The 27064-nt window shown below is 44.7% G+C and overlaps 1 protein-coding gene across 2 annotated transcripts in view; it reads left to right on the forward strand.

Annotated features, from left to right (window-relative positions):
* The window catches only part of LOC119445560 (probable RNA-binding protein 19), a 183450-nt gene that overhangs the window by 18622 nt on the left and 137764 nt on the right, over positions 1 to 27064 (forward strand). For both annotated transcript variants that reach the window (XR_007465952.1, XM_037709827.2), the window contains exons 8-14: positions 497 to 565; positions 704 to 770; positions 4562 to 4633; positions 14238 to 14302; positions 15896 to 15934; positions 19054 to 19129; positions 25167 to 25297. Coding sequence is in view for 1 of the 2 variants with exons in the window: in XM_037709827.2 (XP_037565755.1) it covers positions 497 to 565; positions 704 to 770; positions 4562 to 4633; positions 14238 to 14302; positions 15896 to 15934; positions 19054 to 19129; positions 25167 to 25297 (519 nt within the window). In the remaining variant the exon portion in view is untranslated. The remainder of the gene's footprint in view (positions 1 to 496; positions 566 to 703; positions 771 to 4561; positions 4634 to 14237; positions 14303 to 15895; positions 15935 to 19053; positions 19130 to 25166; positions 25298 to 27064) is intronic.

The raw sequence follows: 27064 nt of genomic DNA on the forward strand, positions 1-27064 counted from the left end.
AAAGAAGATTCTGATTTATCCCCATCTTGGAGTTTGTCCAGTGTCCTTGACGTGTGCTATGTGTTGGCAGCGGTGTTGTCATTATTCTTTGGCCGTTGTTGGCATTCTCATTAATCATGCACATCATTGCCATTGTCATCGTTATCATTGTTAGCAGTGAACCACTGTTATGGGTGCTGTTGAAAGCTCACCTTTATGTAGTCCTCAACACTTTTATTTGCTATTGTTTTGCCACTTTGAAAAGTGTGATAAAACAGGCATACAGATTTCACTGTCTTCACTGAAATTGCTCATCTGAGGGGTTGTTTTGCTCTCTGTGCTTGTACTCTGCTTTCTGTTCATTTGTTTTTTGTGCCTTGTAAAATGAAAGTAGTTTGCGCATTCAAATTACTAATTATTTGGCATGTACCAAGATTTGATTGCCTTAGTAGCAGTATTGTACCAATTGCTATTTTTTTGTTTATGTTGTTGTTCTCCTTCCTGCTTGTGCATGCAGCCCAAGCTACCAGTACAAGAGTTTGCGTACACATTGAAGGTCAAGGGCCTGCCTTACAAGTGCAAAAGGGTGAGTGAGAACACAGTGAGGAGAGCTCAGAGAAAGGTACCCAAGCTTTGGGGCTCAGATGCAATGTACGCAGTGCAGCGTGGGAATGCATTGTTGTTTATTTCTTCTGTTTCCACTTTTCTCTCCCTTGCATCTTAGAAACAAATCAAGGATTTCTTCAAACCTGCCAAGGTGGCCAGCATGCGACTTCCACCAAGGGTCAAAGGTGAGTTCTAAGGGTACTCGAAGTTCTTGATACTGGGGATCTTGAGGTCAGTGTAGATTGTCACCTCGGAAAGCTGCGGGCCATGCCACTTGCAAATTGCACTGGAGAGTACCGGTGCTTGGAACTTCAGTAGGAGTACCCGCTGAATAGGGTGTTGTACCTCCCTCGAAGGTTCTAGAAAAGTTTGGTCGTTGCTAGGCACACTGGCCTAGATGACCACCATTATGGCCCAGTGGTTGTGGAGCACTTTTACAGAGCACAGAGTTCTGTGCGCACTTCCCAACCATTGCGGGGACATTCTGATGGCGCCGGAATGCAAAAAACTCATGTACTACACTTTGGTGCACATTAGAGAACCCGAGTCTCTTATAGCAGGTGTGTTGCTTTGGGACGTAATCCATTGACCTGATGCTCTCAAGGGGGGCCATTCTCTGAAAATATTGCCAGCAGTTAATACAGATCCAGGAATTAAATGGGAACTCGAAGTAAAATGCAGCTGATTTGGGTGCTACCAGCAACCTTAGCTTCATTTAATGTGCAGCATTCTTTGCTTACCTTAGGTGCTTTGAGTCTATCTATCTAGCCTCTTACGTCATCATGGTCATTTCTTTAACTGGATACATGTTATAATATGCATGATGTGGCATGCATCCACAACATGTCATGAATGAGATGAATCACATGACAAGAATGACATGACGTCGTGATATACCATGACACGTATGTCATGACATGAATGGCATGATTGATATGACGTGCATGCACGACATGAATGTTTATTGCCATGCATGGACCCAATGGTCTCTTTTAGCTTCTTGAGTGCAGCGTCTTTTTTGTGGTGGTCATTCAAGTTGACTTGAATATCAGTTTGGCTTGATTCTGGGCCTTACAAGATATTAGTGGTAAAAGTAAGGAGCAGCGATCCTTTGGAGGATTTTTGCAATATTGGTGTAGGTGGTACATCATATAGTATAACTATGGGCATATAGTAACACACAACCGTGAAGGAAGAAAATACCATTAGCACTTCCTGGCAACCTAAATTTTAATTGCAAGGAACACACTTCATAAATGCAGAGAATAATGACTGTTCAAGTGCGTCAACCAAACCTGAGGGTACTGCTCCGCAATGGTAAACATTCGTAAAACTCCTTGAAAATTCATCTCACTGCCTGATAATTTCACAGGAAGTGCACTTAATCCAAAGCATGAGCTTTTTGAAAAAAAGAAACGCTTCCATCAACTCTTGAGTGAATTTGTCAATATGCCTGTACAAAATCGTTGTCCTATAAATGTGTGCCACTAAGCATTGTCGATTACAGTATTTTAAGGAAGCCTTGTCCGAAAAAAGGAGACATACATTGGTCAACTAAATACAGTCAATGTCTGACTTTTCAGAATTCCTAGGGGCCGTGAAAACGTCCGAAAAAAATGAATGCATGCCTTTTATTGCCCCCAAGGGCTCAAAACGCCACAGGCACGTCCGAAATAGCTCTGAAGGCCTGCCAGTACACTTATTAGGTGTATCAGTGCTTGTACTGTGATTGGAGATGGCGGGTGCACACGTGTATAATTACGGAATACATACCATGTCACGTGACAGTTGCCCCTTCCCACTCTTGGTATGCTTCACCGCAATACTTCACGTATGCTTCACCGCGTAACATTGCTGTATCGAGGCTAAGACTTTTGGGAACCGGCATTATGCAACGCGCCATGCTTTCCGAACTTTGAAGCCATTAGCGAGGATTACGAAGGCGGAGTCAGCGCCATTTCTAACAGCGGCGTATTGTTTTAATGAAAAACGACACCGAACAGAGCGAAGCTTAGTAGTGAACGTCGAAGTAGCTAGGCCTAGCGTTACCGTGATGGTGGCTACGGCTGCTAGCGGATCTGCGTGCGAGAGTGCCGGTTCGAGGCGGCGAGGTAATCAAAATCGTGGCAGTGGTGGCTTCGATTAATGCCGTTTCGGATCTGCGCTCATGGCAAAAAAGTCCGGAAAATCGGACAGCGAAGGTTTCTTGCGTCCGAAACTACAGACGCTCTAATAAATTGACTCTACCAGGTACGTGGCAGTGCCGGAAGGTGTCTGAATTACCGGGTATGTCCGAAAAATCGGCCATCCGGGAAATCGTCGTTGACTATACAGTTGAATCCCCCTGCAATGAATGCGGCTACAACGAAATTTCCGCCACAACGAAGATTTTCCGATTCCCCATCAGCTGCCCATAAAAAGTAATACAGAAAAAGTCTCTTCATAAGGAAGGCGTTTTATTCTGTCTTCCCCTTCAATGAACTTTTCGAGAACGAAACTGGGACTGAATTTAAATTGGAACTGCCGAGTCGTCAAATTAGAAGGCCCTTCCCAAGCTGTGAAGATTGTATGTCCGCTCGAACGAGGTTTTCGCGAACGAAATTAAGTTCTAAGTACCGATTTACACCACTGCAATCCATAGGCACGCATGGCCGTCACGCGCCTGCATGAGACTGCATGCGATCACCACAATTGCTGCCGTTTTCTGTGGTGTGTGTGTCTGGTCCAAATGGCTATGCCAACGAAGAAGCGTAAATTTCTCTCTCCGGAGGAGAAGGCACATGTGATCGCCGAGGCAGAAAGTGGAAGGAAAAAATTTCGCAGTTTCTCCTGAAAGGCGAAGCATCAATTGCCATAGCAGATTAGTAGACAGCTATACGAACTAAGGATTGTAGTTTTATCAGCCGTATAAACTTGTACACATTCACTTACTAACTAAATTACCAAACACGGTGTCACGCGCGCACAGGTAAACATGAACACATCTCGCCCATTGACCGCGGAAACTCAGTGTCAACACGCTGGAATGAGAAGGCGCGGCAATAGCAGCGAGTGAATTGACCTCCGTGCTGTCTCTCGCTTCTACGCTAACTAAACGTCGAAAGCGCAGCGCACACGACTCTACCGGCAATAGTTGCACTTTGCCCACATCGCAGATGGCTTTGAAAATGAGGCCTGAGCGGGCGTGCACTTTGTGCATGGCGCAGATTGCTTTCATGATATGGCAGCTGCGCCACATCCGCTGTTGTCAACATGATGCCAATGTCTCGTCGTTTGGGAAAATGACAACCCGCTAGACACACCAACTCCGGCGACTGCTTTGAAAGTAATGGATCCTTTTGATCTTATCTTAATGTTATCAGAGCCCACAACAATGACATTGCGATGGCTCTTTTAATGGACTGTGAGACTAGCGTAACGCCTTTGCTTGCCGTGAAGCGTAAGAAATCCAGGCTGACTGACTTCTGGAAACAAAACTTCCGGTAAGCACAAGCGTGCCAAATTTGCCGACTTTGTCATAAATATGCAATGAAATTGTGATAATTCAAACCTCTTCGTTGCGACGGTGCATATGCCACAAAATGAGTGTTTCGCGAACTGCAATTTTTTTCATTTACAAGGCACCTGCTCAAGAGAAATTGTGATCGTTCTGCACGGTAGTTTAATTTGCTTCTGTAAAATCGAATAGGAGTCGCGTTTATAAAAGTTATTGTTTAAACAAACTAATCAGTCATAGCAGTTCATAGGTCAGGACACTTACTCATGAGCTTACCTACTCATACTCACTCATTTTAAAGGCATGAGTGTGAGTGCAAGTGAGTGACAAAGGATGTGAGTATGAACACGAGTGAGTGCCAGTGAGCATTATGAGTGGATGCGAATATGAACATGAGTGAGTGCCGGTGTAGCAGTCATCAGGCCATCATGTGACTGCTGTGTAAGTAATGGTTATTCTTGTATGCTCCTCCGTCTGTAGGCATTGCCTACCTGGGCTTCCAGAAGGAACAGGATATGAAGCAAGCACTGAACAAGCACCACAGCTTCATGGGTAAGCATGCACACCAAGACTTGTTTATGTGCACCTCTGGCATGCCACTGCTAACACACACACACCCTCAAAGAGCATCAAGCACTACAGCGAGAAACACAGCAGTGCCCAAGTTAACAAATGAAACTTTATGCTTGGAGTAAACCCCGGGCAATGCTTGACACTGTACAAGCGCCCAGTCATGGGCAGCTCGACTAGGGAATGCCCCTGCACAAAAGGGCAATACATTTGTGCCTTGTTAATATGGACTTAATTGTTCCTGACCAGTACTGTCCGTAAAGTGGATTACCAGTCTTGAGAGAAGACAAAGAATATGTGTTGAGAAAAAATTGCGACAAAAACCCATGTCATGATAAATATTGACGCTGGTTTGAATGCAGTTATTAAATAACTACATTGCTACAATTTCTATGTTGCTTCAATGCGGTCAACATTGAAGCAGTGTAGTGACACGCCACATTGCCAATGCCAAAATGCGGCATGCCTAAGACATGTGTGCAGCCGCAGTCCTCTCTCGCGCTTCTCACTGGACATTCTGCGCCATCTAGCGGTGCCACTGAAAAGTTTGTGCGTGGTGCGTGTGTGAATATACAGTGAAATCTCGATATAACAAACTTATGGGAACCGTAGCAAATTTATTCTGAAAGGTTGTTATAGTGAAATCCCCAAAATTAACCATTCTGCCTATCAGCCCATCATTTGTCACCATATAAGCTATCCATGAAAATGTCACTGTTGGCTCTTGACTCGTGCTGTTGCTCTTTTCCATAGATACCACCGCCACGCACCACTGAAGCAATATATACAGTGAAGCCTCATTATTATGAACATCACATTAACAAACTTTTCAGAAATCCCCTGCTGGCTACTTGTAGTTTCATGGTAAAAACATTTCAGTACTATGAACTTTAGAATACCGAACTTTTCAGAATAACAATAATTTTTCAGTTTCCATGTCATGTTAACAATGCATCAGTACTACGATTTAAAATTCTGAAATCTGGGGATTCTTAGATTTTTGTGTATCCTTCACTGTACCCGGAACAGTAGGCTATCAGACGACATGGTGCAGAAAGTGGACGCCTCGGCGCATCGGTCCAGAAAGCCCGCGATGGTGCCAGATGAGAAAGACACGGGAGCTGACTTTTTTTTAAATACAGGCAACGTCCAATTGTTTGGACAACCTAGGGGCCGCGATAACATCCGAAAAATCAGGCAGTCCGAAAAAATGAATGGATGCCTTTTACTGACCTCAAGGGTTAAATCACCACAGGCACGTCCGAAATAGCTCTAAGGGCCTGCCAGTACACTTATTAGCCATATCGGGGCTCGTACAGTGATAGGAGATGGCGGGTGCACGCGTGTATAATTAAGGGAAACATACAGTGTACTGTGATATAAAGGTTATAAACAGGGATAAGGTGCCTCAAAAAGGCTGGCCAACGTTTCGATAAGAGGACCTATCTTCGTCAAAGGCAGCTTCGTCATCCTCGGTAAGGCAGTTTCGTCATCCTCGGTAAGGAAGTTTCGTCATCCTCGGTAGTTTAGTTTTAATGGGTTAGTAGAGTGACGTCACGTCGATGTCGGTGGTGGCTGGCTGTAAAGGGAGACTGAAAATAAAATGACCACTATCGTTTGACTGTCTCTAGGCGTGGTGGTTTCTAAGACGAGGGGACGAGAGCGGCAGGAAAAAAATTTGAAAAAATAAGAACTAGTTTAGGAGGGTGTTGGGTTAGCGAGAGGTTAGGAAGCGTTCAGAGGTGTCATAGGCGGCATGTGTTTGGAGTCTTTGAAGAACCGGTCAGCTGGTCAGTGTGCGAGTAACAAGACGAATTTAAAGAATGACTTGATAGCGTAGCAGCAATGCGTCAGGTAATTTTAAAGGTGTTAAGATGGCGACACAGAGTCCGGAGGGGGAAGGGGGTTGTAGTTGGAAAGCAGCAGCTCGGTCTGTCAAGGGACGTTAGCCTCAATTGTTCGCTGTAGGCGTCGTCATGGCAGTATACAGAAGTGGCGCAACCCTGTGTAGTCTAGGCAACGAAAAAGGTATGCTGGCGTCTGGGACTTTGGAATGTGTCAGTGTGGACTTTTACAAGAAAGGAAAAGAAAACGGAAGGAAGGAAAAAAAAAAAAGGAAGAACTAATAGGAGGGTGACAGCAGAAAAAAAAAACTGTGAGTGGGCAGGTGTACATGGAAAAGCGCTCGTATGGTTGATGTATATGTAAGAACGTGGAAGAGAATAATTAACCGATTGGTAGGGGTTAAGCATTGATGAACTGGAAATGGAGGATTAAGTGAGGTTGAGAATTGACATTACCTGGAGGCCTAACTTGTTTTGTGCCTTCCTTAATGGTATAACAATTTCAGGTTCAAGTTACAGCTTTTTGTAATTCTAAGTTGCCACGTGCCAAATTGATACCCGTCAAGTGCAGGCATTTAAACTTGTGTATGAGCTATGATTCTGTTTATTTACTCTCGCGAGGTGAACAGAAAATTGTTTGTAGTACAGTGTAGACCGCTTATAACGTAAGTCGCCGGAGTCACGAATATCTGCACTATAAGCGGTACCGCACTATAACCAAAACAACGATTTTCAAGCCCCGCATGTATGCAAAGCATGTAGACACGCTTTGTACTGTCGCGCGCACATCGCGTTTACATTTTCGCCAGCTCACTGGCGCAAACGTAATTGCAATGTAGCCGGTGCTCTTGAAGCTCAACAGCTTTGCACCAAGTCAAAACAAAACAACTGTTTGCCACAACCGCTGCGGAAAAAAACCGTGACCGCTATCGACGCGATTGTGAACAGGGACTTTGCAGTGCTGCAGGCACGCGCCCGACGCACTCACCGAGTCTGGACGAATTAACTGCCATTCGCTGCAACAACTGCAGTCGGAACCGCGGTCGCTATCTATGCTATCATCGATGGGGACTACGCAGTTTTTTAGGCACGCGGCCGACGCGCGAACTGAGTCAAAACGAAACTACTGTTCGCCGCAACCGCTGTGGAGAAAACCGCGGCCGCTAGACGCGATCGTCGATGACGACTACGCAGTTACGAAGGCGTTTACCGCCGCGCATATTGTGCGGCGGTAAACGCAAGAATACAGGCTTTAAAGACACAAATAGGCTCGAAGCGTTCCGGCATTGCTGTCAACCATGTACGATTTCAACTGATGGCCGCCGCTTCGTTTGGGTTGGACGCTAGCACCGTTCTTGCTCTTTTGCGTCGCACATTTACGGCGCTCCTCGCTTACCGAGCTCCGAAAGTAGTCCGAATTAACCGATGTGGGTCCAAATAAGTCTGAATTAACGAGAGTTTGATTGCATTGAATAATGCATACGCCGGCCGGGAGCATGCACCTTGTTGAGAAGTGTGCTCGCTGCCGTCCTTGTCGGCGAGATTTTCCCGCGGAAGCCGCATTATTATAACCGGTATTTCGTCTCACGCAGCTGCACTGTAAGCGGTAAGCCTATACATGGAGTTAGGAGGGTAAATGGGAGTTGGAAAAGGCCGTGTTGTAGCCAGTTCTGCACTATAAACGGTTACGTTATAAGTGGTCTATACTGTATATAGAGCCTTGCTTCATCGAATATATGGCCATGTTCATTGAAGTGGCTGGTTACTGCTTTAGGTAAATTGTGTTTTGTAACTACGCGATGGCCGTTGAGTCTTGTGTGAATTTCTTGTCCAGGTCTCACCTATGTGTTGCTTGTTACAAGCGGCACATTCTAGACAGCTGACTACGTTGCTCGACATGCAGGTGAAACTCGAATTTATCTTGTGAAGGTAATCTGACGCTGTAGTAGTAGATTGAATATGTTCGCATGTAGAACACCTGGAGCGGCCACAGGGACCGGATGTTGGCTTCGTCTTTGTCCTTAGTTTTGCGTGTACAAAAATGTCCTTAATATTGCTGTTGCGTCTGCAGGCTATTCTGGGCTGGTCGGGAAAGATCTTATTAAGTTTCTGGTTGCTGGTGAGAATTGGGTAGTATTTACTGGGGATGTTCACATTTGGGAGTGCGTTTCAGAATTTAATAGTAAGAAGAGGCGTTGTTGTCCTTGTGATCTTAGGGCAGGGTTTGAGGACCTCGGCTCAATCAAGTTTGGTTGCATCAATGTAGGCTTTTTGAAGGGCAGTGTTCGGGTAGTTCCTGCTTGATAGGGTTTCCTTAACGTGATCGAGTCTATCTACATAGTCATGGTTTTCAACGCAAATGCGACATAGTCATGTGGCTTGACTTTTAAAGATACCTTGTTTGCAATGTCTGGGATGGTGGCTTGTATATTCTAGGTACTGTTGTTTATCAAAAGGTTTCCTATACAGCATTAACTTTAGTGTCCCATTATCAATATATATTGTTGGGTCCAGAAAGTTTATGAACTCACTTGAAGATTCCGATGGGAATGTTATTGTTTTGTGAAAAGTTACAAATTTATCTAAACTGTCCTGACCATGTGCCCATATTATAAATATGCCGTCTATGTATCGTAGGTACGTGTGGAGCTTGTGTGTGCAGCGAGATAGGAAATCCGTTTCTAGAGTCCCCATAAATATGTTCACGTAAGTTGGTGCAAAAGGTGTGCCCGTACTTGTCCCAGGTATTTGTAGGTAATAATTTTCCTCAAATTCGAAGTAGTTATATGTCAGAACTAATTTAAGAAGAGACAAGTAGACTTCGATAGAATGTTCTGCATTGTGTTCGGACAGCGTTTATTTTATCGAATATAAACCATCAGCAGTGATACCAATTGACGAAAATTGCGCCTAACTGCGCCGACAATTGCACCACCGGGTAATTAAAACGTGCAACGTGATGATAGGGCGAGCCTTAGTTGAAACCTTAGTTGCGAACAAGAGACGAAACAGCACCAGCGCGTGCGCCCCGATTAAGCCACAGCGCCACGCACGGTACCGACGCGGCGTCTGTCTTGCAAGGCGGCTCGACGGCAAAGTGCAGTTTCTGCTGAGGCTCATGGTTTCAAGGTTAATTGGCGATTCATCAGCGGACGTTATCTACTCTGCAAACGCAGCTAGTACAGTACAACCCCGCTGATACGTTTTTCATGGGAACGTAAAAAAAAAACACGTAAAAGCTGAGAAATGATAGGAGTGTTTAACTGCACGCAATATTACTTGAATTGTTACATGTGAAAAAAAGTCGTCGTTTTGCCTGTCTACTACTTTGCGATTGCAAATTAGTAGACAGCTATACAAAGTAAGGATAGTAGTTTTATCGTCCATATAAACATGAACAAATCACACTCTATCTGCGCGGACACGCGTTGTCGAACGCTGGCGTGAGGAAGCGCCGCAGCAGCAGCGAGCGAATTGACCTTCGCACTGCTGTCTATCGCTTCAATGCAAGCTGAGCGCCGAGAACACGCAGTACGCAGAAAGCTACGAGCCGCCGACGCGCCTACACTGCCTAGACTGCCCCCAACGCAGATCGCTTTCATGATACGGCCCGCGCGACTGCGCGCCGCCGCACAGTATGCAGTTGATGCCAGAGTATACCGCCACCCGCTATCCCTTGCTTCCTCGCCGATGCCTAGAGCGTGACGGAAGGCGTGCTTCCTCTTCCTGGATTCTCCCTCCGCTTCCTCCCCGCTTTTCTTTCATGCGCGCGCGAAATTTGGCCACTGTCGTCACCTCCCCTCATATGCTTTCACTCGCACATACAGCATACGGTGTACGGCGATGGCGTTATCGCCCTTGTACTTTATACGGAAACTCTACGCGCCAAACCAATTTTAGGGCCCCAATGCGTTGTTGACACAATCTTTAGATAGCAAATACGGATCTCAAAGGCCATGCTTTTGCTGGCGTAAACCGAAAATATGTCATAGGTGTCGCCCCAGGCACTTTGGGCTGTCAATCCCATCGCCAAGCCACCAAGCCAAGTGACATGAAAAGTCAAAATGGCCGCTCGGGCTGGTACGGGGTGTCAGTTCGCAGCGCATGATGCAGGAACGGTCCCACAGTTGTGACGCAACAGCTGGGTTACCACTGCATTGGGTCCTATGGGAGCTATGCCGGGACCGGCTGAAAATGATGTAACAGCCGGGAAAACACAGCACCCAGGAACGTAACTGTGGGGTTCTACTGTAGCTTGCTTGAAGCGCAGCATGACATGTGATTATAATAACTGCATGCCGCCAATGTGTCCATCATTTCTGTTTCTGGATTTACCGAATGACATCTGGAGAAACTAGCAATACAGTTAAACCTGGATATAACGAAATTGACAAATTCCCGAAAAACTTCGTTATAAAGAGGATTTCGTTATATGCAGGTTCAGCACGAAAATTCGAAAGAAGAACGCCTACCATATTTACTCGATTCTAATGTGCCCTCGATTGTAATGCGCACCCATTTTCCATGACCAAAAGAGAGGGAAAAAAATCCTTTACAATACCGCGCACCTCATGCTTTCATACAGAAATACAACTATCGCTCAAGATTTACTCCCAATACACTAAAGTTGCAATGAACAAAAATTTCCTAGTTTCGCTCTAAAGGCGAAGCATCGATTGCGACAGCAAATTAGCACACAGCTATACGAAGTAAGGATCGTAGTTTTATCGGCCGTATAAACTTGTAAACATTCGCTGTTTAACTAAATTGCGACAGCAAATTACTAAATTGGTAGACTAATGCCTAAGCACACGTACTACAGCACATGGTCAAAGCTACGGGAGCTAGGCTCGAACTGCATAGGAGGCGGCCATATTGAAATGCTGATGGCGATATGGTAGCGCAAATTTAGGGTCGTACTCGATTCTAACACGCAGGCAATTTTCAGACCCGTTTTATCAAAAAAAAGGTGAAGGGGAAAGGTCACGCCCGCGGCAGCAAAATCGCTGGGTCGAGGAATGCAGACCCGCCTCGTGCACGCCTCGTGCACATGTGCGCTCACTCTCGCCTTGCAGTCGCCGTGAATTCGAGCGCGCCAAGCGTGACGCTGCCGCTTCGCATTCCGTCGCAGCGGAGAAGGTGCTTCCTGTTGCTGCTCAGGCAAAAATGACAAAATTTGGGGCAAAATCTCGAGGTTGTCGGCGGGGAAAATTTGTTATTTCGAGGGGGTCTCCCGCTGCCACTTCGTTACGTAGAAGTCTCAAATACATGTGCTTCTATGGAGTAACAGCGGAGAATAGAAAAACTTCGTTATATCCAGGAATTCGTTATATGAAGGTTCGTTATAAGTAGGTTTAACTGTATATGAAACAATATCAATGTGTGTGTGTGTCGCATGCACAGAAGAGCATTTTTTTCTCCACGAAATCTGCAATGGATGGAAATGTTTACTAAGCTTCTCGTAAGAACGTATTAATTATTCAGGTAGCTGTAGCTTGTTTGAAGCACAGCATGACATGTGATTATAATAACTGCATGCCGCCAATGTGTCCATCATTTCTGTATCTGGATATACCGAATGACATGTGGGAAAACTAGCAATATATGAAACGATATCAATTTGTGTGTGTCGCATGCGCCGAAGAGCATTTTTTTCACCATGAGATCTGCAATGGATGTAAATGTTTATTAAGCTTCTCTTAACAATGCACAACTTATTCAGGTCATTGAATGTAAATGGCAACTTGCTTTTTCAAAATACTTCAGAGTGTTAAAAATCAGCCGCTCCTAAATGCCAAATTGCCTGCTCCAACATAAAATTTCTGATGCTCCAAAAATTGCTCCACATCAGAAGTCCGCTGTCACATCACTGCATCAGGGATTGGAATGTTGGTGTACAGCGCCGTGACGTCTAGTGTTGAGAAATATGTTTTGCGGTAGTGCGTCATTAGTGTTAATGTCCTCTATAATTCTCAGTAGATGGGGGGGTATCTTGTACAAATGACGGAAGTGTTTTCGGTAAGTCACCAAGGAAGTGGCTAAGAAATGTGGAGAGGCATTCTGTCGGGGTGTTGTTGTTCGATACTATCGGACGCCCTGGGATATTACTGGTGTATAGTTCAGTGGGTGGAATTTTATAAATTTTCGGAAGGAGGTAGAAGCACCCTGCAGTTTTGTTGCTTGGTTTAAGAAATTTGAATTCGGATGGCTTTATTAATTCATCACCCGAAAGTGATTTCTGCCTGTTGGTAATTGTCAGTGTGTATGGTAATGTCGGATCGTTGTCTAGCTTACGGTAATTTTCAGGATTGTTTAGCTGTCTGTGAGCCTCGTGCTTGTACTTATCTATTAGCCAAATAACTATACTTCCACCCTTATCTGCTTCCTTAATGACAATGTCATTCCGGCAACTAAGATTTGAAATGATATGACTCTGATAAAGTTATGTTTTTAGGTCGCTTAGCTGCCTTAGATTGGCTTATAATTTCTTTAGTTACAACTTTAAGGTATAGGTCGAGTTCTATGACTTGTTCTGGTTCAGGAGTCTAAGTGGATTGGGCTCTAAGTGGTGTCGTCCCGGTGTCGGGTGCGTTGTTGTCTGCGAAAAAATGTCTGATGCCTCGCGTGTATTTCTGCGTGGTGCATTGTGTCAACATTCTTGTGGAAGTGTTCTACGCTAAAGATTAACAAGTTCAGTTCGTTGAACTCCTTGTTGTGTTTCATGAGTGCGTTAGTTTGGTGGATTGGTGGTCAGTGTTTGTTTTGTAAGCGGAGAGCAAAAGGTTGTCATGGTTATCTGTGCATTTGGGTGAGCAGCTTCTATAGTGCGTATTACGTCGTTCATAGACTCGATCGCATCCGTTGCATATTGTGTGTTCTGGTTGTTTGTGCCTGCATGATAATGAAGTGTGGTGTCCACTGGCGTATCAGAAACTCTGGCGTACAGTGTACTGTGACACTTGCCCCTTCCCACTCTTGGTATGCTTCACCACAATACTTTGCATATGCTTCACCGCTCAACACTTGCATTGAGGCCAAGCTGACTTTCGGGAATCGGCATTAAGCATTGCGCCGTGCTTTCTGAGCTTCGAAGCCATTTGCGAGGATTACAAAGGCGAAATCGGCGCCATTGCTAACAGTGGCGAATTGAGTCAACGAAAAGCACGGCACCGGACAGCAAGAAGCTTGGTAGCGAACGTCCAAGCAGGTAGGCCTAGCGTTGCTGCAGTGGTGGCTACAAGCAGATCTGCGTGCTAGAGCACCCATTCGAGGCAGCAAGATAATCAAAATGGTGGCGGGGGTGGCTTTGCTTAATGCCGTTTCAGACCTGTGGTCATGATAAAAAGTCTTCTTCCGTCTGAAATTTCAGACGTTCTTATACATTGATTCTGTGGGGTACATGGCGGTGTTGGAAGGTGTCCGAATTATCGGGCACGTCTGAAAAATGGGGCGTCTGGAAAATCGGTCGTTGACTGTATATATAATCATGAGCTAACGTACTAGTTCATGCTTCGTAACACCATTGCTTGGTCGATGGCTCGCATGGATGTAAAATCTGTCGCTGTGGCCACATTTGCCATCTGGACTGGGTTACTTCACAATTAAAGCTGTGTTGTTGTTTCAAGTGTTTTTGCACAGTATGGTGTTGTAAACGTCACAGAAGAGTTGACTTTGGCATATTTTCTCTCTCTCTTTCCAACCTCCCCCACAAACTTGCTGATCCTTGCTGTGTTTAATTCCAGCTGGACACAGGATAGACGTTACAAAGTATGCAAAGCAGGTGGTCCCTGAGAAAAAATGGCGACAGGTAAGTGTGCCTTAATTGAACAGTGCTCAGTGCCAATAGTAAAGGGAACCAAAACAGAAATAAGTTCAGCTGCGTTAGTAAATTACGCAATTCATCATCATCAGCCTATATTTATGTTCACTGCAAGACAAAGGCACCTCCCTGCGACCTCCAATTACCCCTGTCTTGCGTTAGCTGATTCCAATTTGCCACTGCGAATTTCCTAACTTCATCACCCCACCTAGTTTTCTGCTGTCCTCGACTGTGCTTCCCTTCTCTTGGTACCCATTTTGTAACTCTAATTGTCCACCGGTTATCCCTCCTACGCATTACATGGCCTGCCCAGCTCCATTTTTTTCTCTTAATGTCCATTAGAACATCGGCTATCCCAGTTTGCCCTCTGATCCACACCGCTCTCTTCTACAAGTTAAGGACCGCACAAAGAGCAATGTTAGGCCTAACGTTAAGAGACAGGAGAGAGCGGTGTGGAATCACGCAATTACTTTACCAAAAATTCCACTTTTCCTGTAAAAAGAGGCGTCGTAAGCCATAAAAGCCACAGAACAGAGGGATGACTAGCAACGCCACCTTGCAAAATTCTCGCACCAACTCGCCATGACATCGTTGCTTTTTACGTTATCTAAACAGACCTAGTTAGTTTTTTACTGTTAAAAGATGGACTACATGTTATTCTGAAGGAGACACAGGTCAAATGCGAACGAAGTGTTCTTGGAAATTCATGACATCACGTTGACGTGTTGGTGTGAAATTTAAGAAACGGGACTTTGAACTTCATTTTATTTTCTTGTAATCAACCGATTACCCTTAAAGTAGCGGAAGTGTAGTTTTGAAAGAGTACGTTATTAACCTCGTATTCAGAAATGCATCTTAGCTTGAAGCCCACACTTGACTTTATTTAAATGACGCCTGTTGTGAACACGCCGAAGGAAACGCAATGAGCGTTTTGGTACGTTCCCGCCAGGTGTAATTTAGGTCAAGTCAAGCATGGTCTTGAAGTTCAGATGCATTTATAAATACGGGGGGTAAGTCAAAATTTATTTAGTGTTTCTATTTAGTGTCTGTTATGGGCGAAGTGATAGCTTGCACACCTGTGTCACTGGCCACAAATAGTACTGTGCCATGGCTATTATTTTTCTGAATATGATACTGATGTGAGTGTTTCACTTTTCCGACTATGTACATGCCATCTTTTTATCTCTATTTCTTTCTCTCTATTTGTCGAGGCAGAGCGGAGCTGCACAGCTTGTAAAACCGATTCATGGGTTCCTTAGTGTTTTAATATCAGTATTCGAGCATGATGTCTGAATTTTCTTTTGTTTCTTCAATTTTTATTGTGGCTGTTATGGTAGTATTTATAGAATGCCTTTCCTTTATTCTACATATAGAGCTTCCCCTGGTTAACCATGGGCCTAGAAACGCTGTGGCCTTCTTTCTTTCTTTCTTTCTTTTTTTCTCTCTTTCTTTATGTACAGTTATATACTATTTTCAAAGTTTTACCAGCATCCATGTACAATTACGTCTTCTTGAAACTTTGAAACTTGCATTCATTTCTGGAAGCTTCATAAATTTATCCGTGTTTCTCTCTGCTTACAGTTTGAAGACTTGGGTAACCCACAGGAGACACTGGCAGATGTAAGCAAGAACATTATTCTATTATTTTATTTTCGCTTTGTATAACACTTTGCATTGTGTACATCATGTATATGACGAATGCATACGTTAATGTCACACTTGAATACCTTTAAGATCTGATCAGTGTTTTATAATCAAAGAAGAATGTGCCCTGTTTTCTTGGCAGAAATGTTGCCCTTTCAGCAAAAGGTACTAATGGCTTGAAAATTACGGGAAATTGTGTATTTCGAATAATATATATCCTTGCTGCCAGCTCATTGCTTGAGTACTGCAGGGTAAAGTAGTGAAAATGTAGTGCAGTCAAACCCAATATTACAATGCCAAGAAAATCCCATTGTTGTAACCGATAATAGGTATAACTGGGTTGCGTAAAAAAATAAACAAAGGAGACAAACATCCTAACATATTAATTAGATAGAAAGATGTACAGTCATTCGTATGATGTAATACACCGCTTATATGTTTCCATGCCACGTTATCAGTTATTTGTAACATTTAAGTCTAGCTACTGGATGTGTGTGCCAAAAGAAAAAAAGAATGCAAAATCCTCGTTAAAAAAAATTACCGCTGAACTCGTCTAATGATGATTGTTAATGGTAATGCGATTAGCATTCGAGCAATGTAGCTGTACCATATTTCTAAAGTCACGTTTATTTAACATCTGTAGTGGTCGTTCTGAGACTTCCGTTGCTTCGGCTATATGCAACATACTACTTCGGTATCGTCCCACTTTTCTATGGCACTTGCTTGCCAAGGTCACTCATGAGCATGGCGACATGACGACGACTACGATTTGGACGCAGTGACAGCGGTGAAATTATGAAGGCTGATGTCGATGGAATGACAAAAACGGTACTATGGCATAACATAATCATGGTGGATTCACGCGCCGACAAACTTCATGCCACTTTGAGAGCTGTCAATCTAATCCGCACATGTTATCTCGAGACCAATCACTGATGAACCACCCGTATGAACATAATAGGGGCAAGCATTCAGCGATGGCTTGCGGCTCATTACCACATTGGCCAGCTGCGAATTTTCGTTACAGTCACACGGCCTCGGCCATTAGGCCTAATCGGCGCTGCTTCATCGGGCGTTCGCCACGAAAGTTATGGTTGGATACCGAATTAACGCAGGTCTATGTGCAACAGCTGCGCAAGGTCGACAAACCACCTTGTGAACTAAAGCGAGAGACGGCGGGTGAATGAGGAGGAGTAGCAGGAGGGGCGGGGGTTGCGATCTTGCAGCGAGGGTCGTGAACTTGGGGTGACCTTCCAGATTTCAGATTCTTATAAGGTGACGAAATTATGTGAAACAAACGGCGTGGACGGTGCTTGCTGTTTACCGTCAGCGCCAACTATGCGCGAAGCGGTGATCGAATTCCGTAAGGTGCGATCCTTTTGTTCGTCAGTGATGCGCGGTCCTGTCGTTCATCGTGCAGACTGGTCTTACCATAAATCACCTGCCTTAAAGTTGGGATAGCCTTTCTGCATTTTCGAGAAAAACAGGAAAGCAAAACTTTCTATGTAATAAATGAAAGATTGCTGCAAAACTCAGGTCCACTATTAAACTGAGAACCTCATTGGCATTCATTGCAACAGAATGTCACTAATTCATTAGTTTCAGAGGGAAAAAAGCACTTGATTCTATTCAACAGATATTTATTGATAAAAAAAAGCATTTTTCAGACCTTTATAGTATACTAGAACTGAGCTGTAATCAGTGCTGACATACTTATTTGGTGCTCCCTTTAATAAGAGTAGACCACCCTGTATACAGTCAAAGTCCGATTATTCGAACTCCCTAGGGGCCGCGAAAACATCCAAAAATTGGGCAGTCCGAAAAAAATGAATGCATGCCTTTTACTGCCCCCAAGGGCTCACATCACCACAGGCACATGTGAAATATCTTTTAAGGCCTGCCAGTGCCACTTATTAGGCTTATCAGTGCTCATACTGTGATAGGAGGCAGCGGGTGCCTGCGGGTATAATCAAGAAAAACATACCGTGTCCCATTACAATTTCCCCTTCCCACTCTTGGTATGCTTCACCGCAATACTTTGTATATGCTTCACCGCGTAAGACTGCTGTATTGAGGCAAAGCTGACTTTTGGGAACCGGCATTATGCAACGCGTGATGCTTTCCTGGCTTCAAAGTCATTAGCGAGGATTACAAAGGTGGGGTTGGCACAACTGCTAACAGCGGCGCATTATTTTAATGAAAACACGGCACTGAACAGCAAGAAGCTTGGTAGGGAATGTCGAAGTAGCTAGGCCTAGTATTGCCGCGGTGGTGGCTACGGCTGCCAGCGGATCTGCATGCGAGAGCGCCGGTTTGAGGTGGCGAGATAATCAAAATGCCGGCGGTGGTGGCTTCGATTAATGCTGTTTCGGACCTGCGGTCATGGCAAAACGTCTGGAAAATTAGACGGCGAAGGTTTTTTGCATCTGAAATTTTAGACGCTCTTACACATTGATTCAATGGGGTACGTGGCGGTGCCGCGAAGGCGTCCGGAAAATCTGTCGTTGACTGTATCTTGATTTATATGTACCTAAGTTACTGATAGTTTGCGACATTCTTGGTATGTAATGCTAGGAGACTCCCGAACATGTGCGGCACCGTATTTTCTTGCCCAAAATTTGTAAGCAATAAATTTTGTGATAAGTTTTTTGATATTTAATGTTCGATTCAATAATCAGGTTTATTTTTCTTGATTTGATTCTATATTCAATTTGAAATCTACTATTCGGTATTCGCACACCCCTATTTATTTCACCATAGAAAACGTGTACAAGTTGACGGTGTATTGGCTGCTCGTTGTTTTATATATATATATATATATGTGTGTGTGTGTGTGTGTGTGTGTGTGTGTGTGTATTGTTAAAACTGTTATATTTATAAGTGGGTTCAGCTTTACCTTATGCTACATGTAAACTTAATAATTATAATTATGGCATTCAAAGTTCAGTTTGTAAAGAAGAGAAAGTAGACATGCATGGAAGAAAAAAAAGGAAAGCTTGACTATCTTTCGTAATTGAGAGTGCCACAGATGTATTTCGATGAAATTTTAAAGTAAGAAAACATGTTTTCATTTTAAGATGTCTTTCTTATTGCAGACGGGGCGCATTTTCGTTCGGAACCTGTCCTACACAATTACTGAAGAAGAGCTGGAGGAACTCTTCAGGAAATATGGTGCGACCCAGTTCTTGCTTGATATTTTGTTTCAACTTTTTTTCTGAACCACTGTTTTGAAACTTGCTAAGTACTAGCTGCTTGAACCTTGAGATAAAAAAGAAGTTTGCAAAGGAACGTCACCAAAGATTTCCCGATGAAGAGGTTCAACTTGTGTTCTCATATGTCCACCTTGCACTTTTCGTTTTCGGGCACACACACATGCACACACAAACAATCATGCGTATTCACACATTCTCACTTATAAGTGCACAAAGGCATATGTGCACACGCACAAGAGTACCATTGTGCCTACATTGCATAGTGTCTGCATCAACATCATGCGAGTTGTCGCTCTTAGATTGGCTTGGTCGTTGGACATCCTGACGATTTTTGTTGGGTATATGCTTAAAGGGGACAAGCATTAAGCGAAACCGTTAGTGCACACAAATACAGTTTGCATAACTATGGTACATGTGGAGTTGGAACACTTATACAGTCGATCACGGATATATCAAACTTTGATATATCGAATTGTTGCCTATATCAAACAGTTCTAACCATCATCAGCCTATATTTATGTCCACTGCAGGACGAAGGCCTCTCCCTGCGATCTCCAATTACCCCTGTCTTGCGCTAGCGTATTCCAACTTGCGCCTGCAAATTTCCTAACCTCATCATCCCACCTGACTTTCTGCCGTCCTCGACTGCGCTTCCCTTCTCTTAGTATCCATTCTGTAACCCTAATGGTCCACCGGTTATCCATCCTACGCATTACATGGCCTGCCCAGCTCCATTTCTTCCGCTTAATGTCAACTAGAATATCGTCTGCCCCCGTTTGTTCTCTGATCCACACCGCTCTCTTCCTGTCTTTTAACGTTACTCCTAAGATTTTTCGTTCCATTGCTCTTTGTGCGGTCCTTAACTTGTTCTCGAGCTTCTTTGTTAACCTCCAAGTTTCTGCCCCGTATGTTAGCACCGGTAGAATGCAATGATTGTACACTTTTCTTTTCAACGACAGTGGTAAGCTCCCAGTCAGGATTTGGCAATCCCACGCAAAAGTATAGCAATGAACTATGCATACCCATAGAACTTCCGTTCACTGCCACATTCAATGTATCCAATGCTGCGCCACGGCGCACCCCTGCAGGTGCGCTTCTCCTGATGGAGACGCGATCGCTTCTCGCGTCGTCAGAAATGGTTAATGTTGACAAATTTGAAACAACACTGTTTTGGCAGATGCTGTGAAACTTGAGACTGAATCTGAAAAGCAGTACTACATGCCATGAAGGAGAAATGAGCAGGGTCATCTCAGTTTTGCTCGCTACGCATATGAATGGTTTCCACAAACTGCGGTCGTTCGTTATCGGCAAGAACAGATTGCCACTCTGCTTCAAGAAGGCGAAAAGCCTCTCAGTCTGACACGCATTCCACAAGTGGACGACACTTGATCTTTTCAGCTCGTGGCGCTGGGCATATGATGCTGAACTGGAGATGCTGCGCTGCCGGGTTTGTCTGTAGACAAAGGCTTTCTGCGGTATGCATTTTAGGATTCCGTGAGCGGCCAAAACGAATTCAACTCCCACCTCCTCTTGAACGGATCTTTACATTACAGTTCGGATTTAACAAAACCACTGCACGCCACTTCTGCCTTTGCGGAAAGACTATTGCAGCAGTGGCATGTAAGACTCATTGCTGTGTGATTTACGGGTCCTCACTAAACGCATTTCATTTGTGCTCGCACGGTTACGCATGAGTGGGTATGGAGTCGGATGTTCATGAAGCTGAACACCACTTTTGAAACTAACAGCGCGTGTGTGGGGTCGGCAGTCACTGGCGCAGGGGCTGGAGAGTTGAAGAGCCGGAAATGAAAGGACATACGGGCCACGAGGCGTCCCAGTGCCGAGCGACATGCAAAAAGAGATGCGCGGCAGGTTCCAACATGAAGTCAGTTCTTAAATCCAGCACAACAGTCTGCCTGGCTCATTGGCCACGTATAATTATCTGTTTCGGCCTTGTGAACAGCTAATTGATGGTGCTATGGACACACGGCCGGGCATGCTCTTGCGTGATTCGTGATACAATTGCGCTGATGGTGGCACTTCGCGTATCCATAGAGGCTAGTTTGCTTCCCCGGTGCGTTCATTTATATGTTATCTTGAATTTGAGGCACGCAAGGAGCACTGCGGTCTGGGCGATGCAGGCCTTTAGGGTTAGTGTTGCGATCAATTTATCAAAGGCAAGGAGGAAAGAAAGCATAGGAGATGCCCCAGCCAGCACGGACGTGTTGGTGAAAGATTGGCGGAAGTCATGTGCTGTTTTTCGCAAAGAGCACTGTGACTGGCACCCCAAACATCAACTTTGCCATTGCAACCATGCTCCTGAAGCTCTCACTGCTGCTCTCGGCCTCTTAAAAGTGAGAAGATTTTTCCGCTGCTTTCTTTCTCACAGCACATTTTTTTCACAAGAAAAGCTGACTTTGGAGTATGGTGTGTAAACTTGAAAGTTATGTTTTGGGTCTATGAGTATGAGTGTCAGCCAGCAACAGATACGCTCAAGCAATCACGGTGTTGGTCTTCGTTGTCTTTTCAATGTGCCACGGAAAAACACAGGAGCACGTCTGCTTCTCTAAAACTGCTACAGAAGTTTCGTAGGCTTCGTTTTGTCGCACGTTGGCAGCACACACTTGTGGTGGCTCGTAACAATGCAAGTTCAAAGCTCGTGCTTATCTGGTTCAGCGAGCTGATTGGAGGCGCAAAGGCCGATGGCACACCAACATGGCTGTACTTCCGGCTTCAAAAACGTGATGTCAGGGCCTCTCCTATCTTGTTTCTTTCCTCCATGATCAAAGGCTATTTCACAGTGCGAGCGACTTGGAACATTCGTGAGCAAAAAATAAGTCAGCTTTAGTGCATTCGACACCGTCTTGGAGAAGCAAATAGGTAAGTTCTCGCTTTTTGCAATCTCTGGAAACTGTCCGAGACGTGTGGATATCTCACATAGGGTTCAGATAGGCATATTTGATATTTCGAATTATCCGTATATTGAGCGCGATCCCCTTCGAGTTCAATATACCCTAGATCGACTGTGTGTGCATATGTCGTGTGCTATAAGCGGTGCATTCCTTGTATCAACTGAAGTGATGGAGGTGCAGCACTTCTGCTCTTACGAGTGGTCAAGGAGACGAGGTGTCCCACGTTATACAGCATGTACTTCAGTGTGTAACAGTAAGTGCGAAAAAGAAAAAAAAGTGAAGCCTGTGACACTGCAGAAAAGGCAGCATTCATCCAGAGTTTTGCGAGTACACCTTTCCTCATGTTCTCAATCTGCAGAAGCTGCAGGTAAAGCGAGCCAATATTGTATCACAGCTGTCAGGTAGCGAGGGTGATGCAACGTCTAATTATTAGGTCAGTCTAGAGTGTAGTCTACCTAGAATATGTAACAATGCAGCTTTATTTCTTCCTGTCTTTGAACAAAAAACATACAAAAAAGATATTTCATTAGCCTTCCAAAGCATTGATGCTTTTGAGTAAAGACAACCGCTGGCTTTTTGTGCAAAGTCTCACAGCCTTCCTTTTCTTTTCTTTCCTCTTTTTTCTTTCGATGCTCTTGGTGTTTGTCAGCTGTGAGTACTAAAGTTTGCACAGGCCCTCAGAATTTTTCAGTAATAATGCACAGGTTTGAAAAGTGACCTAGCCTTTCTTGTCCATGTGGTACCATTTTTTTTTCGTAAACAAGTTATCGTATTAACCGGATTTTAGGTCGAGTGGGAATATAGGTCGACCCCCGAAGTCTAGGTGAAAACAAAAGAGGAAAAAAATAAAACAACAAAAAATCACCAAAAAGCATTTATTTTCGAAACGGCGCCGCTCACCCACAATTGGAGCTGTAGTCTCATTCGTCAGAAGTAGCAGCACTGTCCTCGGAAGACGACCGTTTGTTGCTGGCTGCTTCGGGTCCAGCTTCTCGCACGAGCTCCAAGGCTTTGTAGCAAATTGTATGCACGGTCACCGGCAGCGAGCATGCACGACGTCCCTTCAAATAGTCTGTGTGTCCTCAAGCTGCAGATGAACTACACTGTGCCCACGAAATGACGTTTTGCATGGGTTGCACTTCAGCAGCTTTCCTTTCTCTGCTCTCCAATACCGCACGTTTTTTTCCAAAACGCCAAACTGGCGCTGAGTGGCCAAGTTGCCGTTCACTTCTGCAAGGTTCCCACAGCTTTCCAGACGACGACTCATATTCGACTAAAGACTGCTATATAAGCCGAGGGGTGACCTTAGCTTGTTTTTTTTTTTTTTGTTTTTCATAAAAAATTCTTGACTTATATTCCGGTTTATACGGTATTTCAGCTTAATGCCTCCTGCACCCAGACACCTGGAGCAAGTACGCTATAGATCTGGAGTGTCAGTGTAATTGCTAACATCTGTTCAACAAATTTATATCTTGTCAGTGATGACTGTCAAACAGCATTGATTGCAGAGGAGCTTTTGAGAAAGAGTAGAGGCATTGCAGTTGTTACTGCAGCAGCTACAACTAGGACTTAGTTTGTTCAGTTTGTTGCCTGTCACCTTTACGTTGCATTTAACTGCATGGCTTAGTTGTAACACTGTTGCGATGAACGTTTTTAGTGTTGTACATTCGTGCCAAGAATATAGTGGCTGTGGTAAAGTCAACTGGCCAACATACATTCAATTCTCTTTGTATCTCTTGCATCCTCTATTTGCATCCTCGCATCCGACAGCAGTGCACACCCCATTTTCTGTTGTTTCTTCCTGCCTTTTACATTTTTCCTTCACTCCTTCTGAGTTCCACTAGTATCGAGGAAGCTTTGCAGTTGAAGAAAAGTTTGTCCTGATCCGGAGATCGAGACCAGGACATACTCCATTCTGGGGCAGTACTCTACCATTCAAGCCAACCTGGTGGATAGAATGTTGCAGAGAGAGGCCAAATTGGCAACTCGGAAGTGCAGGGACAGTGGAGATGGCAAATCAGTTGTGCAGAAATCTGCAATGTACACTAGTGTAAATCAAAGAAAGATTTTTGAGCATTCTTTCTGAGAAACCCGTATGGGCTTCCTTTTTAGCTTCACTACTGTCTAGATGGATGACCATTGCTGCCTTTCATTAAACTTCCTCCACATTGTAAGCTTCCACATAACAGGTTTGCCACATTCCAGAACTCGCTTGTAAGCGATCATACTGTAAGCATGTAAGCTTGTAAGCGAGTGCTCAAGAGCACCTCATCACCTCTTGAACAGCTCGGACACAACATACTGTGCAGGCAAAACAGTGTGTGCTTCCATCAGTCCTCTTGCTTGGGCTATGAGATGTGAGGAACAGTCAGAAGTTTATGTTGGATGCATCCCTGGTGCCTGCATATGAACAACATGTCATGCCTTATCCTTTTGAAAGGGAGTGACAGGCCTTTCATTTCATGGTGTACATTAGATAGGAAAAAAAAGCCAACTACACGAAGGTGGACAACCATTTTAGGCTCTTGTTAGCTCTAAGGCTAAACTTTACTGAACTCTACTAAAGTGATTTTGCATGTGATGTGACTACATGGCGGCAGGGGTGAGGAGCAACAGATGGATCATCACTAGACATCCAGAAAGCCTTCAGGCATCATCTAGGTGTGATTTCACTGGCAGTTCACAATAGGGCATGGCTGCAATCGCTGTAGTGTGTTTTGAAATGTCTCATTTCAGCGCCTTTCGAGTTTAACAGTGACCATGACTTCACTCCTAGTTGTCAGAGTGCCTGGATGGACATATTTTCACCTACCCATTCTCATGGCGTGTGTACACATCTCGGGGCATTGTTTTTTACCTCTGTGCATTTGGCCTATGTGCTTCGGTTAGCCTCAGCATTGAGTTGATGCTTTTTCGGGAAGCGGGAATAATGCCACCTAGTGTAGCTGACCAGTGACCAAGAAAAAAAAAGTAGATGAAGGCACATCAGACCTTAGATGAGGTCTAAATGCTTGCAAAAACTAAAGGTAATCTGCCGCTTAAAACGTGTTGATATTCTTGTCCCGTATCCCCGCCATCTTGCAGGCCCTCTGGAGGAACTGCACCTGTCCATTGACCGTGTAACGCGCAAGCCCAAAGGATTTGCCTTTGTCAGCTTTCTCTTTCCCGAGCATGCAATCCGGGCCTTCACGGAACTGGATGGCCAGATGCTTCAGGTGAGAAGTGGGTGGCACTGTTTCGCAGGCTGTTAGAGGGTGGAGGAAACTACGGGTGGTTTTGGCTAGCAGCAGTGGCTGAGTGGGCCTCCTTCTCTACATTTATAACTTGTAGGTGTTTGTTGCAGTGTAGCCACAGATTGTCATGGTGCCTCAGTCATAGTGTAATAAGGGATTGTCATAGCTATATCATGGATGGGATGGCTGCACTAACTGCAACAAAAAAAGAGATACATTTGTGACTTGCTTCATCAAGCTGCATCAAAAACACGAAATTTCCTCAACAAAGAGTGCAATGGTGAAAACATTTGTGTTCTGGTCATTTCTAGTGAAAAATGGCAGCTCTGTAACCAACCTGGGTTACAGAGGAGGCATTGTAGCCATAAAGTCTTGTGCCATTGTAGGACATTTAATCAATAAATTTACTTCTCCACTCAAAGTAAATTGGTGTATGGAGTCCATCCCGAGATCACATTCTCCGGGCTATCCCACCGGGTTCACGAGCACCGGCAGACCAACATGATAGCGTCCCGAAAAGATACGCCGATATCCTCAGTCATTACAGACTGGGCAGGAGGATCTACCCACCCCCGCATCCCAAGCTAACAAGAGAAGAGGCAGTGATCTTCCGCAAACTACAGACTGGCACATTCCCGCACGGCACCTTGCTACACGCCATGTATCCTACGAGCTATACTCACAAATGCGCCTTCTGCTCTGCGCCCATTACCCTCTACCACATGGTATGGGAATGTTAACAAAACCCATTGGCACCACTCATCACCGGACCAACCGTCGAGCAGTGGGAGGCCCAGCTGACAAACCCGAGCCCTGAAGACCAGCATCGCCTGGTGAGCAGGGCCAAGCTATCGGCTCAGGCCCACGGCATCCTGGACTAGGGACGCTGCCCACCTTGGACGATTTTAGCGTCTGCTCATTTCTCTAAATAAAGTTTATTCCTCCTCCTCCACTCAAATCCTATGTGTGATGGTGCTATTTTAGGACAATAATTTCGCAGCATGTCTACTGCAGTTCTGCTGAGAAGGGCTGCATGCGCTGTAAACCTAATGTATTGCAGTAATATATCACGCATTGTAACAGTGGCTAGTCACGTATTAGAGCGGCCATTGACTTGGGGCTGCGGAGTCTGTCTTTATCCTACTCAAACACATAAGACTGTTAGGACCAACCGAGCAGTTTGAATTATTGAAGTTTCACTGTGTTATTCCAATTTTAAGACTAGTAGGTCTGCTTGCTAGTTCACTTAATCCCTACTGACATATTGAGTTACATGTTCTTTTCATGCTTATGTGCTCTTGTAAACATTTAGTTACAACCGTGCTACGCAGAAAACAGACAATAAATCTAGATAAAACATTGAGGGAAATGAATCGGTATGTTTAATTGAAACGTAGAAATAGTAAGGAAAAGGGAAATGAAAGTGGACAAAAAGACAACTTGCTGCAGGTGGGAGCCAAATCTACATCTTGCGCGTCACGTGTGCAGTGATTTTCCAGTTCAATTCAGCTACCACGTCAACCATGGTTCCACCCAATTTCTTGGGTGTTAGTGTATGTGTACACGATTAGCCCTGCGAGTGTTGTCCAGCTCTTCCTGGCAGCCAAAGTGGCAGATTCCATGGCTGCTGCCATCGTCGTGAGTGAATTGATGTCTCCTTTATGGCAGTGCCATCCAACACTACACCCCTTACCCAAACCACCCATTCCTTCCACCGAGTGGCCGACCACTGCCACCACCCTTCATGAC

Source organism: Dermacentor silvarum, chromosome 3, assembly GCF_013339745.2.
Source record: "Dermacentor silvarum isolate Dsil-2018 chromosome 3, BIME_Dsil_1.4, whole genome shotgun sequence".
Lineage (NCBI taxonomy): Eukaryota > Metazoa > Arthropoda > Arachnida > Ixodida > Ixodidae > Dermacentor > Dermacentor silvarum.